The sequence below is a fragment of the Oncorhynchus clarkii genome, chromosome 31 (assembly GCF_045791955.1).
Source record: "Oncorhynchus clarkii lewisi isolate Uvic-CL-2024 chromosome 31, UVic_Ocla_1.0, whole genome shotgun sequence".
Classification (NCBI taxonomy): Eukaryota; Metazoa; Chordata; class Actinopteri; order Salmoniformes; family Salmonidae; genus Oncorhynchus; species Oncorhynchus clarkii.
Window position 1 is genome coordinate 24,850,470 of NC_092177.1, and position 17,556 is coordinate 24,868,025.

General features: G+C 41.7%; 1 protein-coding gene across 3 annotated transcripts in view; it reads right to left on the reverse strand.

Moving 5' to 3' along the window:
* The window catches only part of LOC139390622 (platelet-derived growth factor receptor beta-like), a 45,354-nt gene that overhangs the window by 18,414 nt on the left and 9,384 nt on the right, over nucleotides 1–17,556 (reverse strand). For all 3 annotated transcript variants that reach the window (XM_071137869.1, XM_071137871.1, XM_071137872.1), the window contains exons 2-6: nucleotides 4,261–4,336; nucleotides 3,632–3,913; nucleotides 3,141–3,398; nucleotides 2,614–2,744; nucleotides 923–1,088 (exon numbers count right to left, since the gene is read on the reverse strand). In XM_071137869.1, the coding sequence (XP_070993970.1) occupies nucleotides 923–1,088; nucleotides 2,614–2,744; nucleotides 3,141–3,398; nucleotides 3,632–3,913; nucleotides 4,261–4,309 (886 nt within the window). In that variant the 5' untranslated portion in view covers nucleotides 4,310–4,336. The remainder of the gene's footprint in view (nucleotides 1–922; nucleotides 1,089–2,613; nucleotides 2,745–3,140; nucleotides 3,399–3,631; nucleotides 3,914–4,260; nucleotides 4,337–17,556) is intronic.

Here is a 17,556-nt window from a genome sequence, read left to right on the forward strand (position 1 = left end):
ACTAACCTGTACCCCTGCACATCGACTCGGTACCTGTACCCCCTGTATATAGCCTCGTTATTTTATTTTGTTACTTTTTATTCAATTTTTTACTTTAGTTTGTTTAGTAAATATTTTCTTAACTCTATTTCTTGAACTGCGTTGTTGGCGAAGGGCTTGTAAGTAAGTATTTCACGGTAAGGTTGTATTCGGTGCATGTGACAACTACAATTTGATTTGATTGATGGCGTGCTCTATTGAACTGGTTGAAACGAGGATCTGTCATTTCCAGTGGGCTGTCCAGAGCATTCGTCCAGAGCACTGGAGAGAGACAGATTCTCAGCAAGCATACCCTGGCTATGAATTAGGCAGTTTATACATGTCTGGTTACTGTGGCCTAAATATAACACACCTCAGTGGGATCAGAGTAAGCAGAGGAACGACTGTAGCTTAGGCTACATCCAATACTCAAAGACGGAGAAGAATGTTGGTTTTACCCTTCAAAAAACATTGTTGTCTTTCAATTTGCAGCTAGTTAGCTGCAGTTAAGTTGAATGATTTTTAATCATTTTAAGTAACTTCAGAAGTTAAAAACACAGATAAAAAATATCTCCAGTTTGCACTGCTGTTTCTGATTCTATTCAAACCCTCAGATTGGAGAATTTTGTAGATTCATGTTATTAAAAATAATAATTCAATATTAATTTGATTTTAATTGATGGTGATCTCACAAAACACAGATGCTTGTATTCTCAATGACGATAGCAAGCTACATGAAAAGTAAAATAAATCAAATGTGGTTTATTTGAACAGAACTCTCTCTCACCTAGTGCATGGAGGTTCATGTTATGAATGGAGCTCTTTCAGTCTAAAAAAGACCCATAATAATAAGCAATCCAGTCATAGTTTGTTTTGAGAGAGTCTCTCCCTGTCTCCTTCTCACCGAGGACGGTGATGTTGACGTTGGCGGTGGCCCTCTGGTCCTGGACACTCTCGTGAACGTGACACACGTACTGCCCTGTGTTGGCCAGCGTCGCCTTAGAGACGGCGAGGCAGGAGCGCATGCTCTGGGACGACAGGATGTCTGTCAATGGCTCGATGAAGTCCACCTGGCAGACACAGGAGAGGAAAGGGATGCATCGGTAACATTTTGAAGTCTGTGAGAAGACTTTTGAAGTACAAACTAAGTAATCATAGCCACTGGAAGTACGGGTGCTGGAGGTGCTGCAGCACCCCCTGATAAATTGAAATTCATTTCTTCAAATTACATTAAAAAAATACTAACTTTGTTCCATTGTGGCAATAGACATATCATCTATATAAGTGTATTGGAACCACTAAACCTGGTAATTTGAATGTTAAAGGAAAATTCCACACAACTATATTTTGGTATTTGTTTCATTAGTCCATTGTTGATATAGTCCCACAATGTTTTGCATGTCAGAAATCAAGTTTTCTAGGTATTTAATTTTCAAAATACACAAATACAGCCAGTATGATGCATGTTGCGTCATATGACGCAAACACAGCATCATATCATCCACAATGCATCATACCAGCTGTATTTGAGTATTTTGAAAGTTATATATCTTGAAAACATGATTGCTGACATGCAGAAAAATGTTGGGGTGGAGTTTTCCTTTAAACGCTAGCGATGGCTGCCAGTCCTGACTGGAATGGGAACTGCCATCTATGTATTATATTTCCATGGTTTGCCTTTCACAAATTTCTAAATGCAATCGGGAGAAAAATGTGCAGTTTGGAAAGCAAATGCCTACTGCTGAAAAGATACGATTAATCTGTCTGCTAATAATTTTTTTCTCAACAATGTTTGAGCGATTCTGAGCGAACAGCACCGGTGAGAAAGCAAGGCTTCATCGTCAACACTGGGTTAGCCAGTGCCACTGGAACGTTTATTTAGTAGCCTACTGAAGCCTATAATATATATATATATATTCCTTCTAATATGTGCAATCTGTGTCTCTTCAGTTGGCCTGTTTGCATTCAAGACCAGGTTGTTTTTATTGGTCTCAGTTTGTCACTGTCAGAGTAGACACTTATTTCAGTCATTTGTGGTATTAAACAAATATTCTACTATTGTTTTCTGTCATAAATGACAAAGAATTGCATGAAATGCGTTCATAAAACTTTTTTTACCATGCTAAAAACCTTTGTGTAGAAATGTTTTAAAACGCCTCTGCTCGACTGTATCCCACTATGCAAACGAGATTATAGATGCATGCAATGCTTTAATATAAAGGGAATAAAAAATATTTTAAAATTACTCAAAACATCTTCTGCAGTTAGTCCCCCGGCTATTTAAGTAATATAAGATTTGACAAGTGTAACAAGAAGGTTTGATTTTATACAGTTGTATAAGTATTATGTCAGTGAAATCCTATAGCAAGGGCCTTCAAACTTAAAACAATTTTAACACCATAAATGCACTGCATTATCAATAATGATATGAAAACCATGTGTCTGTTGTGAGTGAGATTGAAACGGGATTTAACACATCTAGGTGTGGCTGAGCAGACATCTTGATGCAATTTACTCTATGTCTCCCCGGGACGAGTGAAGGGAAAGTCAAACAAAAGGCCCTTGTTCTCTTCTCCTCTCTTCTCTCCCACTCACGTCTCTGTTGGGGTAGTCCCAGGAGAAGAAGACCAGCTCCACTCCGTGCACCGTGCAGTTCACTGTCAGAGGCTCGCCCTGCTTCAGCACCGTCTTAGACGCATTGATGTAGGCGTCGATTGTCTCCGGGACTAACTCGAGAAGTGTGTGGAGAGAGAGGGAGAAAGGAGAGGAGGGAGGGAGGCAGAGAGCAGGAAGGAGAAAAATAGTTAATTGTTATTTTTCAGTCTGACATACAACAGCTTGATAGCCTTTTAAGTGAGACCAATAGATGAACACCCTTGTGCAATACTGCAATACTTTGTTAAATTCAGACATGCACATCAACAATGCTGTACAGTACAGTGCATGTAATTACAACCCAGGCAACATTTACATGGAGGTGGCATTATTGTAATATAGATGTTGATTAATGTGCTTTGTCCCCTATAAATAAATAAATAAACAAGCTATAGGTTTGAGCAGACAATAGTGTTCTTCTCTATACCAGCCCCATCGCCGACCCCCTGCCCCTTCCAGGTACCCACCAACTATACTTAAGACGTAGAATTCCTGGGACTCTTTCTCCTCTCCGTTCAGCTCCCCACGACACACATAGGTCCTGTCCTCCAGGGATGCCCTGTAGCCCTCACTGGGGATGTAGACCCCCTTTAGGTGCATGTCACTGTCCGTCTCGTAGAGGGTGACGTTGATGTGGGGGTTGGTGACCACACAGGGGATGGTCCCCTCCTCGCTGGTCTTGGTCACCATGCCGTGGGAGCTCTCAATGAACCACACTTCAGGGTCTGTGTGGAGGAGAGGAAGACTTAGCTGGAGGGATAAGATAAATAATTTCACATCATGTGAGAGATAAGAAGATTTAATTCATATCATGATTGAACCAAGATATTGAGGCCTAAGAGCTGAGATTGCTGTTACAATATACAATATTTACCTGGGAATTGTGAACAAAACGTTTGATTAAGCTAACCTAGGTTATTATCTGTGACAGAGTGTATAGTTATGACGGTGTTCTCACCCGGCACAAAGACTGCCACCTCTCTAGCCTCGTCCGTCAAAGCCTCGGCACAGACGTACACTCCTGTGTGTCTCCACGTCACGTTGTCCAGAATGAGAACACTGGTTGTGTTCTTGTTCTCCACTCCAAAATAGGGAATGTCGTCATTCCGCTTGAACCTCCATCCGACTGTCCCCCAGCTAGAACAGGTGAAGATCATGGAGTCGCCCGGTGTCATGACGACCTCGCTGTTGCTAGGGGAGATCTCCACGCAACGGTACTCAGGGCAGAAGTGCAAAAGAGCTGCAGTCAACACAAACAAGGAAAGATCAGGTTTGGGGTCAAACAGCTAGATCCCCAGGTCAAGGGTCAAAGGTTAATATAGCAATAACAACTCAGAAATCCATCCAATTACACAGTGATGAGGGATGTGAAGAGTCTGGAGGTGAAAGGAGGAGGGAGTGATAATTATATTTTTAAACTGATACAGGCTCTTTGCCTTCCATATTAAAGAACACCGGCAACAATCTCAATGGCAACTTAGCTGGACACTAGAGCTAGGCGTTTTTCCCTACCATGTAACCTGACCAGGAAAGACTCCAGTCAATACAGTATATTTTTATGGTATTTCATTAGGTTGTTCCTCTCACCTGTTAGTAGGGCTGTCAGATGGAGAGTGGACACTCTGACACTCCTCATGGTGACAGGCTGCAGGAGAGATGTATTCTGCAAACATATTCAAAATAAAAACACTGAATAATGTCATCTACATGATAGCCCTTGTTTTTATTCACTACATTCCTCCCAGTTTATTGAGCTTTACCCATGTGTTAAAGACAAAACCCCACACACACTCCCCACCCAGTCAAAGGTTGATTCACAGTCAAAGGCTGATTTACAGTCAAAGGCTGATTTGACAAACAAGTTGATTGAGAGAGAGATATAGATGACTCCAAGGCTAGTGTTCGGGTGTTGTTCCCTCCTACGCTGCTTAACCAGTGAGCTCAGTCATCATGATGACAGCTCAGAGCTCTGGGCATGGGGAGAGCAGGACTCACAGTTGGTCCGAACATTAATATCTCTTTACATACACAACTGATACGCTCATATCATGATGGATGTCTTTTACCCCTGGAAGACCAACAGGGTTAGGGTTAACAAAGTTGAGAGCTTACAATATAAATCACATGTCATGACTGCACAATCTGTTCCTTATCCAAAAATACTATTTGTCACAGAAAGAGCCCTGGCCTAATCATGGAAATAGAATAAACAGAATAGATGTGGCTCTTAGAATACAATGTAAGTTCACTCCCCTCTCAAAAAAGAGATGTGGATTTCTGAACACAACATTCCGGTTCTATGTTCTGAATGGGTTCAGAGGAGAGGTATGTGATGGCTTGCTGAACACGGACAGAACAATGTTGGAGAGTTTTTGTTCTTGTTTTGCCAGTGTTCTGTCCAACTAACAAACAGGTCAGTGTGAGCCTCTCCTTAACACTCAGTCAGAAACAATGCTGCTGGGTCTTAAACTATTCAGCTGTTGTGTCCAACCACTAATTGGTTTCCAAGTAAACAAATGTAAGTAGGCAAAAGGGGCGACCACAAAACAGCAACAACAAACCAGATTTGAGGTTTTGTTTAGAAACTGATGGTGTGCTATGGTGATACAATGTGTAGCTTTGTGTTTTAAAACTCAATGCTGAGGCAAAATCTTAAATGATACCCTATTCCCCCATATAGTTCACTACCAGACCCCTTTAGTAACAGGAGGGAGAGATCTAGAACATAGAGAATGTGAAAGGAGCAGGGAAGTAGGGGTGGAGGGGAGGAGGACAGGAGGGGTGGTTGTTGTTGTGGTTGAAGTGCGGGGGGGGGGGGGGGGGGGAATAAGGGGTGCAGCAGCAGACGTCTGGAAACAGTTAAGGATAGATCACAGGCCTGTATGCAGGACGCGGGTGGGAAAAAGAGAGAGGGTGGAAGAAAGGAACCTTGGGAAGACAGGGAGGAGAAGGATGAGGATGAGGAAAACCTTTGAGGGAGTCAGTGGATAAAAAAAACATCTTCAAAATGATTTGGGGTATTAAAATGTGTTTATTTTGAACTGGATGACTGAGAGTGTACTATAAAAGCATGTGTAGTAAAACTTCTAATCTAATCATGATACATCTGTGGCACAAGGCAAACTTTTATTAATTGTCCCATACATTATATTCAGGTTGAAATACTGTACATGTATGAACTGTTCTGTTAGAAGTAAATAACAGAATCATAAAACGTGCTGAAAAAAAGTATTAGTGTTAGTTTGCTTTACTGTAAAGCTTACTGTGAACCACTTTGGGTATTGTAGCCTATGAAAGGTTCTAAATAAATAAGATGAATTTCTTATAATGTTAAATCCCCTGATTACCCAGCTAACAGTTCATCGAACATAGATACAGTGGATCTTTAGAGCTTGAAGCCTGTGTAAAGAAACTAGCACTTCCATTCCCCAAACTGAAACTCTTAAACTATTCCAACAACATGACTCGTACATTTCTTTCCCAATCTCCATCACCCTGATTCTAGGCTAGTTAGGGCCCCGTGTCATGTTTGATTGATTCCCATTTTAGGTTTTGTTCTCACACACACACACACACACACACACACACACACACACACACACACACACAGGCACACTTACTGGCAAGCATGCACACACACATTCACAAAGACACTCACAAGCACACATGCACACACCCCCATACACCACACACACTCCACAAACACACGCACACACACATGTGCACACACACACACACACGCACGCACGCACGCACACACACATGTGCACACACACACACACACACACACACACACACACACACACACACACACACACACACACACACACTTCACCCCCTCTCTGTCACTGGTGTACAGTACAGTTCAAGTTCCCACAGTGTTCATGTGAAACGTTCCCAGGCCCGATGATCCACTGGGGACAGTGGCAGGACCACCAGGGCTCAGAGGTCACACTGTCCCAGAAGGCCATGCGTCAAAACACTCAGAGAGCGACTGGCTACCCGGGAAACCACACATGATTATTTATGAGCACAAGTCACCTCAGTGTCACAGAAGATTGAAGTTTGTACGATGATGAGTGTCAAATTTGGTGACAGCAGTGCACGTGTCACTTGGTTCACGGAGTGATCTCCGATTATAGCTATTATGACAGTGATTAATAACGTCATTGAGCATGCAAGGGAAAACTGCTGTGGAACACTAGAAAACAAATGACTGTTTTACTGCAAATGAATTGCATGACATTCCTTTGCACCCTACTTCAAACCACATGTAACCTAACCCTTCAATGAGAAACTGTAATCTCTGCCAGTTTGATCTTGTTTTAGGTGTTGAAAGGACTTCAGAGGAGGTGTGTGTGTGTGGGGGGGGGGGGGGGGGGGGGGGGTAGTGGACATGAGAAGGGTGTTCCCTGGTGGTCCAGTGAGGACGTTGGTTTGAATGAGGGTCTTTGAGGAAGAAATTGACCAGTTATCCCTAAGGAGCTGACCGGGACAAACCATCTGAGATCAGAAGGCCAAAACAGCCCAGTGGAATGGTCTTTAGAGTTGGCATCAGAGATGACCCTTAGGATAGATAATCACTCTCACTGCTTGTGCTTAGGGCATTAACATGCTTCTGGGAAAGACAGACTGCATCAGGGACTCTGTGGTTTTATAGAATGAGACTGTGTAAGAAGATACGCATGTGCAGTGTAGATCCTCTGACCCTCTCATCACGCTTCATAACGCTTCATAAAGCTCCATTCCTCACTCAGAGGCTTGACCTGGACATACAGTTGAATTTGGAAGTTTACATACACTTAGGTTGGAGTCATTAGAACTAGTTTTTCAACCACACCACCATTTCTTGATAACAAACTACAGTTTGGCAAGTCGGTGAGGACATCTACTTTGTGCATGACACAAGTCATTTTTCCAACAATTGTTTACAGACAGATTATTCCACTTATAATTCACTGTATCACAATTCCAGTGGGTCAGAAGTTTACATACACTAAGTTTGTCTTTAAACAGCTTGGAAAATTCCAGAAAATGATGTTATGGCTTTAGAAGCTTCTGATAGGCTAATTGACATAATTCTTCTTCCGGCGTTCTCTGCATTGCGGATCTCATAAAGAGTGAAACAATTTAAATAAAAAGTTCATCAATACGTAATAGTAAATAAGGTTATCCAAACAATAATTACATCCCTAGAGCAGTAAAATAACATACATACATACACACATACATACATGCATACATACACACACACACACACACACACACACACACACACACACACACACACACACACACACACACACACACACATACATACATACATACATACATACATACATACATACTGTATATATACACATACCTATAGTTGAAGTCAGACGTTTACATACACCTTAGCCAAATACATTTAAACTCAGTTTTTCACAATTCCTGACATTTAATCTAAGTCAAAATTTCCTGTTTTAGGTCAATTAGGATCACCAGAAAAATAGTAGAGAGAATTATTTATTTCAGCTTCATCACATTCCCGCTTCAAGGTTGGGATGGTGTTCTTCAGCTTGAAAGCCTCACCATTTTTCCTCCAAACATAACGATGGTCATTATGGCCGAACATTTCTATTTTTGTTTCATCAGACCAGAGGACATTTCTTCAAAAAGTACGATCTTTGTCTCCATGTGCAGTTACAAATCGTAGTCTGACTTTTTTATGGCGGTTTTGGAGCAGTGGCTTCTTCCTTGCTGACTGGCCTTTCAGGTTATGTCGATATACGACTCGTTTTATCTGTGGATATAGATACTTTTGTACCTGTTTCCTCCAGCATCTTCACAAGTCCAGAACAACAGCAAAGGAACTGATTTGCACTTTTCGCTCCAAAGTACGTTCATCTACAGAACGAGTCTCCTTCCTGAGCGGTATGACAGCTGCATGGTCCCATGGTGTTTATACTTGCATACTATTGTTTGTACAGATGAACGTGGTACTTTCAGGCATTTGGAAATTGCTCCCAAGGATGAACCAGACTTGTGGAGGTCTTCAAGTCTGGTGTTGCTTTATCTGTTTTTTGAAACCAGGTGTGCTGTTTATTTGAGCAGTATGAGATGGAACTAGGCAAGTCAGTTAAGAACAAATTCTTATTTTCAATGACGGCCTAGGAACAGTGCTGCCTGTTCAGGGGCAGAACGACAGATTTGTACCTTGTCAGCCCGGGGGTTTGAACTTGCAACCTTCCGGTTACTAGTCCAACACTCTAACCACTAGCCTACCCTGCCGCCCAGGCATGTGTTTTTTAATTTGTTCTGGTTTTGGGGACTGTGAAACGACCCCTGGAGGCATGTCTGGTGGGGTAATTGTGTGTGTGTCAGATCTGTGTGTAAATTGACTGTGCAAACAATTTGGGATTTTCAATACATTGTTTCTTATAAAAATAACTTTTAGCCAAGAGAAACTGGCATGCATAGTATTTTTTAATTACTCTGACGACAATGAAGAGCAAGACGTGCCGCTCTGTCCTGGGCCATGTGCTGCTTAACTAGCTCTTTCGTCTCAGCACTGGACCACATGACTGGACAATAATCAAGATTAGACAAAACTTGACCTGCAGAACTTGTTTTTGGAGGGTGCTGTCAAAAAAGCAGAGCATTTTTTTAGTACGGATAGACCTGTCCTCATCTTTACAACCGTTGCATCTATATGATTTGACCATGACAGTTCACAAACTAAGGTAACGCCAAGTAATTCAGTCTCCTCAACTTGTTTAACCTGTTGGATCTCTAGGGGCGCTATTTCATTTTTGGATAAAAAACGTTCCCGTTTTAAGCGCGATATTTTGTCACGAAAAGATGCTCGACTATGCATATTCTTGACAGTTTTTGAAAGAAAACACTCTGAAGTTTCAGAATCTGCAAAGATATTGTCTGTAAGTGCCCCAGAACTCATTCTACAGGCGAAACCAAGATGATGCGTCAAGCAGGAAATGAGCAGAATCTCTGAAGCTCTGTTTTCCATTGTCTCCTTATATGGCTGTGATTGCGCAAGGAATGAGCCTACACTTTCTGTCGTTTCCCCAAGGTGTTTACAGCATTGTGACGTATTTGTAGGCATATCATTGGAAGATTGACCATAAGAGACTACATTTTCCAAGTGTCCGCCTGGTGTCCTGCGTGGAATTCGGTGCGCAAACGCCAGCTGCTTGTACTTTTCCATTTGATTGAGGGGAGAAACCATGCTTCCACGAACGATATATCATTGAAGAGATATGTGAAAAACACCTTGAGGATTGATTCTAAACAACGTTTGCCATGTTTTCAGTCGATATTATGGAGTTAATTTGGAAAAAGGTTTGCGTTTTGAGGACTGAATTTTCGTTTTTTTTTGGTAGCCAAATGTGATGTACAAAACGGAGCTATTTCTAATACACAAAGAATCTTTTTTTGGAAAAACTGAGCATCTGCTATCTAAATGAGAGTCTCCTCATTGAAAACATCCAAAGTTCTTCAAAGGTAAATGATTTTATTTGAAGGCTTTTATGTTTTTGTTGAAATCTTGCGTGCTGGATGCTAACGCTAATGCTAACGCTAAATGCTACGCTAGCTAGCCACTTTTACACAAATTATTGTTTTCCTATGGTTGAGAAGCATATTTTGAAAATCTGAGATGACAGTGTTGTTTACAAAAGGCTAAGCTTGAGAGATGGCATATTTATTTCATTTCATTTGCGATTTTCATGAATAGTTAACGTTGCGTTATGGTAATGAGCTTAGGTCTGTAAATAGAATCCCGGATCCGGGTTTGGTCGACGCAACAGGTTAACAGCCACACCATTCATTACCAGATTCAGCTGAGGTCTAAAATTTAGGGATTGATTTGTACCAAATACAATGCGCTTAGTTTCAGAGATGTTCAGGACTAGTTTATTACTGGCCACCCATTCCAAAACAGCTCTCTTGGTTAGGGGGCAGTATTTTCACCTACGAATGAAAAGCATGCCCAAAGAAAGCTGCCTGTTACTCAGGCCCAGAAGCTAGGATATGCATATAATTGGTAGATTTGTATAGAAATCACTCTAAAGTTTCTAAAACTGTTAGAATATTGTCTGTGAGTATAACAGAACTGATATAGCAGGCAAAACCCTGTCATAGGACTTTCCATTAGGTTTCTATGGGATGCCCTTATTATTAGGAACCTGCTTGCAGTTCCTATGGCTTCCACTAGATGTCAAAAGTCTTTCTTTTGAGAAATGAAGAAGTAGTGCTATTCATTGTAAGTGTCACTCCTGGTGGACTCTACTGTTTTGATGCGCGTGAACTGGAGCGCGCTTCAAGTTGTTTTTATCCGGTATTGGAAACAGTTTATTCCTTCTTAAATTGTATTGATTATTTACATTTTAGGGTACCTGAGGTTGGATTAGGAACATTGTTTGAAATGTTTGGACCAAGTTTACAGGCAATTTATTAGATACTTTTGTAGGCATGTTGGGCGAGTTGAAACCGTTGTATTTCTGAATCAAGCGCACCAAATAAATTGACATTTTTGGGACATTATTGAACAAGAGGACCATTTGTGATGTTTCTGGGACATTTTGGAGTGCCAACTAAAGAAGATCTTATAAGGTAAGGCATGAATTATGTCGCTATTTCTGACTTTTGTGCGCACCTGCCTGGTTGAAATATGATTTTCATGTGTTTGTATGCGGGGCGCTGTCCTTGGATAATCACATGGTTTGCTTTCGCCGTAAAGCCTTTAAAAAAAAAATAAACCTTTTTGGGATAAGGGGCAGCATTTTCACTTTTGGATGAATACCGTGCCCAGAGTGAACTGCCTCCTACTCTGTCCTAGATGCTAATATATGCATATTATTAGTAGTATTGGATAGAAAACACTCTGAAGTTTCTAAAACTGTTTGAATGATGTCTGTGAGTATAACAGAACTCATATGGCAGGCGAAAACCTGAGAAAAATCCAACCAGGAAGTGGGACATCTGAGGTTTGTAGTTTTCAAAGCTTGGCCTACCGAATACACATTGAGATATGGATGAGGTTGCACTTCCTAGGGCTTCCACTAGATGTCAACTGTCTTTAGAAACTGGTTTGAGGATTCTACCATAAAGGAGGGGCTCATGAGACCTCTTTGAGTCAGTGGTCTGGCAGAGAGCCTTGGTCTCATGACGCGCGCTCCCGACAGAGTTACCTCTAGTTCCAATGCTTTTCTGAAGACAAAGGAATTCTCCGGTTGGAACATTATTGATGTTTTATGTTAAAATCATCCTAACGATTGATTCCACACATTGTTTGACATGTTTCTAAAGGACTGTAACAGAACTTTTAGAGTTTTTGTCTGGATGAAGTGCCTGCGCCTCCTGAAGATGGATTACTGGGCTGAACACGCTAACAACAAGTGGCTATTTGGACATAAATGATGGAACTTTATGGAACAAATCAGTCATTTATCGTCAAACTGGGATTCCTGGGAGTGCCTTCTGATGAAGATCATCAAAGGTAAGTGAATATTTATAATGCTATTTCTGGCTTCTGTTGAGTCCAACATGGCGGATATTCCTCTGGCTGTTTTGGGTTCTGATTGCTGTTCTCAGATTATGCTTTTTCCGTAAAAAAAAAATGAAATCTGACACAGCGGTTGCATTAAGGAGAAGTCTATCTTTAATTCTGTGAATAACACTAGTATCTTTTATCAATGTTTATTATCGGTATTTCTGCAAAATCACCGGATGTTTTGGAATCAAAACATTACTGCACATAAGGCGCTAATGTAAACAGAGATTTTTGGATATAATTATGCATATTATCGAACAAAACATACATGTATTGTGTAACATGATGTCCTATGAGTGTCATCTGATGTAGATCATCAAAGGTTAGTGATTCATATATATTTCTGCGTTTTGAAACTCCTATCTTTGGCTGGAAAAATGGCTGTTTTTTCGACTTGGCAGTGATCTAACATAGTCATTTGTTGTGCTTTAGCTGTAAAGCATTTTTTAAATCGGACACGATGGGTAGACTAACAAGATGTTTATCTTTCATTTGCTGTATTGGACTTGTTAATGTGTGAAAGTTACATATTCCTAAAAAATATTTTTTGAATTTCAGCGGAATGTTCTCGAGGGGTTCCGACCGTCCCACCTGCTCATAAGAAGTTAAGGGTTTCAGTGACTTCCTTAGCTGTGGTTGCTGATGTTGTATATGGTTGAATCATCAGCATACATGGACACACATGCTTTGTTTAATGCCAGTGGCAGGTCATTGGTAAAAATAGAAAACAGTAGAGGGCCTAGAGAACTGCCCTGCGGTACACCACACTTTACATGTTTGACATTAGAGAAGCTTCTATTAAAGAAAACCTTTTGAGTTCTATTAGATAGATAGCTCTGAATCTACGATATGGCAGAGGTTGAGAAGCCATAACACATACATTTTCTCAGCAACAGGTTATGGTCAAAAATATCAAAGGCTGCACTGAAATCTAACAGTACAGCTCCCACAATCTATTATCAATGTATTTTAACCAATCATCAGTCATTTGTGTCAGTGCAGTACATGTTGAGTGTCCTTCTCTATAAGCATGCTGAAAGTCTGTTGTTAATTTGTTTACAGAGAAATAGCATTGTATTTGTTCCAAAAAAAATTAAACAGTTTGTTTAGCAAGCTTATAGGTCTGATGTTAGAACCAGTAAAAGCTGCTTTACCACTCTTGAGTGATGTCACAATTATAATTTGTTTCCATGGTAAGCAATGTTCTTTATTCATTGTCATGCTACAATTGAAGGGTGTTATCAGGCTTAAGTGGTCAAATACAGTGATCTAGTACTTGATGTCCCATTCCCCCATTGGCCATGGGTGAAGAAAAGTGTTTGCGTTAGAGATGTCATTGTAATCCCCATGCAGAATAAACTGTGTTCCCAGAGCGTACATTTTCCCAGGGATGCTGGTATTCCCAGCATTCATTACTAACCCCACCACACTCAAAGTGTCACCCCCCCCATCCCCCTGACATGGAAGATGGTTCGACCCACCCCACCAGGGAGCATGCAGGCGGCCAGGCCCACGCACAGGCCAGGATACAGTTAGTGTGTAAACTGACGTCCCTCGGCAGCCTTTAAACTTTCTGTATCTCTGGGGATTATCTATATATACTGTTCCGTGTTTGAGTTAGACATCTGGCAATGATGTTGAAGTCAGTATATGATGAGGTGGGAACCACTTTCCCAATCACATTTTCAACCGAGAGTTTTCCTTACTGAGTGAGTGTGTCCCGAGGGGAAGCGGGAGGCAGTGTTTGAAACAAAAAAAAAAGACGTTCAATAACAAAAGACAGAAATGTTTCCAAAAAGCTTCTCTGAGCACATCTGGAGAGCCTTGACTTCCTGTATGGGGAAACATGCAGCCCTGTGTGGGTGTGAGGGGGTGATGAATCAGTGATGCGGCAGACCACCGAGACCACTGGCCAGACACATAGCACAGGCCAGAGACTGAACACAGCACAGGCCAGAGACTGAACACAGCACAGGCCAGACACTGAACACAGCACAGGCCAGACACTGAACACAGCACAGGCCAGAGACTGAACACAGCACAGGCCAGAGACTGAACACAGCACAGGCCAGAGACTGAACAAAGCACAGGCCAGAGACTGAACACAGCACAGGCCAGAGACTGAACACAGCACAGGCCAGAGACTGAACACAGCACAGACCAGAGACTGAACACGGCACAAGAAAACTAGAGACAGAGAGAAGCACAACACAAAGGACAAGACAGGTTGAAACAGACAAATGAACACATACCAACGTGAAAACTCGACACAGGACAACACAAGGGACAGAATATGAATCAGATCAAACACATTGTGGAACAGAAGAACAAGAGATACCTCAACAATGGATAGAACACAACCTCAGACCTTACAAACAAAACAGAGAAGTGACACGCTTACAGGCTGAACACAGTTTATGATACAATACCACAAAGACAGGAGAACAGTACAGAACAGAGAACAAACACAAAGCTTACTGTCTATCCTCAACATGTGTACAGGACAGGAACAAAGCAAACCTCTAGAACTTTGTGGTCACCTTTTTTCATTACAGAACTGTGCAGTGATATAACTAGTGTAGTGGTCAATAGTATGACTAACAGCAAAAATTATACAGTACATGGAGGGGACAACTTCCAAATCACAGAACTAATAGTAGCAAACGTGTACACATCATTGTCATCCCCCAGCTCTTTCTGGAGCCCTCTTGAGATAACAGGGTCAGTCTCTGACATTGACCCTAAAGCAGGCCCTTGGCATGGTCTGTGGGAAAACATTTTTTATCCAGAGAGTCCTTGTTAAAATAAGCCTCTTTTTTTTATCATTCCTCACAGAGGAACTCAATCCCCCTGAGACAAGACTCCTGGTCTCTGAGCATCTGAACCACAATGAACTGCTTCCAGCCCCCCTCTCTCACCTAACGCTGCCTCAACCTAAGTCTTATCCTCTTTGACTTACCCACTGGGCACAGATGTCATTGAGTTTTCAACTAACTTGAATTAGTTGGGGGGGGGGGGGGGGGGTGGGGGGGGGCGGGTCAATTCCCTGATGTTGATGACTTTTTGCAAATCCAATCAGTTTTCCACGTTGATTCAATGTCATCACATTAACTTTTTGTTGTTAAATGACATGCTAACCAAGTTGATTCAGCCAGTTTTTGCCCAGTGGGTAAGGAGAGACAGTAAAACTAAGGTCTGACATGCCCAAACCCACACCCAAAATAGGGAGATTTTTGTGTAAGATTTCAGTCCAGATATATACAGTACAGTACCTCACTATTCTCACAGAGATTTTCCAGTAGGACATCCAAACTTGTAGTATATTCAAGGTTAAAAAAAGTATTTTTATTTCCGCTTAAAAAGGTCAGACTTGATTTGCCCTGATGAAAGAATTTATCAACCCCTACAACAATGTCAGTTAATTATAATCCACATAATGATTCACATTTCCTGTTGATGCAGGATTGTTTTCAAGCTGTGAGAAACGAGTCAAATGAACATATGACACCTGTACCATAACCACTCTGTCAGTCTGTGAGAGGGGATATAAGTAACACTACTAGTGTAGGACCATTTTCCATCCATAACGGTAGTGTGTAAACAATATGTCACTGGAACACAGATGTATTCTATTGCAGATACATCTACATGACAGTTGTTTAACATTCTTGAATTGACCTATTTCTACAAGTGACGCATTTATTATTAGGTTTGCACTTTGGGTTTGATCATGGCTGTAAGAACGGCTTCAAAAGTGCCAGACAACACAGACTAAACCAGAAAGACTTCACCATCGCGGAAATTCCATACATTTTTCGCACTACTGAAAGTTGCCTCACACTGTGTCGCAGTGTCTTTGGCAAATTAACTGTAACTTGTGTTTATAGGACCAACAACACCTTGTTAACTCAGCTCTACAAGCCTAACGGATCTTAGCTTTCCAGCAATTATACTACTGACCCTTTGGTAAGGGTCACACAGATAATCTTCTATAGACTAACTGTTACAGTGCAGTATTCAGACCCCTTGACTTTTTTCACATTTGTTACGTTACAGCCTTATTCTTAAATTGGTTAAATTGTTTTTTTCCCTTATCAATTTACACACAATACCCCATAATGACAAAACAAAAACTGTTTTTCCCCCAAATTTCAGCAAATATATAAAACAACAACAACTGAAATATCACATTTACATAATTATTCAGACACTTTACGCAATACTTTGTTGAAGCACCTTTGGCAGCGATTACAGCCTAGAGTCTTTGCACACCTGTAGTTTCTCCCATTCCTCTCTGCAGATCCTCTCAAGCTCCATCAGGTTGGATGGGGAGCGTTGCTGCACAGCTATTTTCAGGTCTCTCCAGAGATTTTCAAATCGGGTTCAAGTCCAGGCTCTGGTTGGGCCACTCAAGGACATTCAGCGACTTGTCCCGAAGCCACTCCTGCGTTGTCTTGGCTGTGTGCTTAGGGTCATTGTCCTGTTGAAAGGGGAACCTTTGCCCCATTCTGAGGTCCTGAGCGCTCTGGAGCAGGTTTTCATCAAGGATCTCTCTGTACTTTGCTTTGTTCATCTTTGCCTCGATCCTGACTAGTCTCCCTGCCACGGAAAAACATCCCCGCAGCATGATGCTGCCACCACCATGTTTCACCTTAGGGATGGTGCCAGGTTTCCTCCAGACGTGAAGTTTGGCATTCAGGCCAAAGAGTTCAATCTTGGTTTCATCAGACCAGAGAATCTTGTTTCTCATGGTCTGAGAGTCTTTAGGTGCCTTTTGGCAAACTCTAAGTGAGCTGTCATGTGCTTTTTATTGAGGAGTGGCTTCCATCTGGCCACTCTACCATAAAGGCCTGATTAGTGGAATGCTGCAGAGATGGTTGTCCTTCTGGAAGGTTCTCCAATCTCCACAGAGGAACTCTGGAGCTCTGTCAGAGTGACCATGGGGTTCTTAGTCACCTCCCTCACCCAATTACTCAGTTTGGCCAGGCGACCTGCTCTAGGAAGAGTCTTGGTGGTTCCAAACTTCTTCCAATTCCGAATGATGTAGGCCACTGTGTTCTTGGGTTCCTTCAATGCTGTAGAAATATTTTGGTACCCTTCCCCAAATCTGTGCCTCGACAAAATCCTGTCTCTGAGCTCTACAGACAATTCCTTTGACCTCATGGCTTGGTTTTTGCTCTGACATGCACTGTCAACTGTGGGACCTGTCCATATATGGTCCCACAGTTGACAGTGCATGTCCAATCAATAAATTGAATTTACCACAGGTGAACTCCAATCAAGATGTATAAACATCTCAAGGATGATCAATGGAAACAGGATGCATCTGA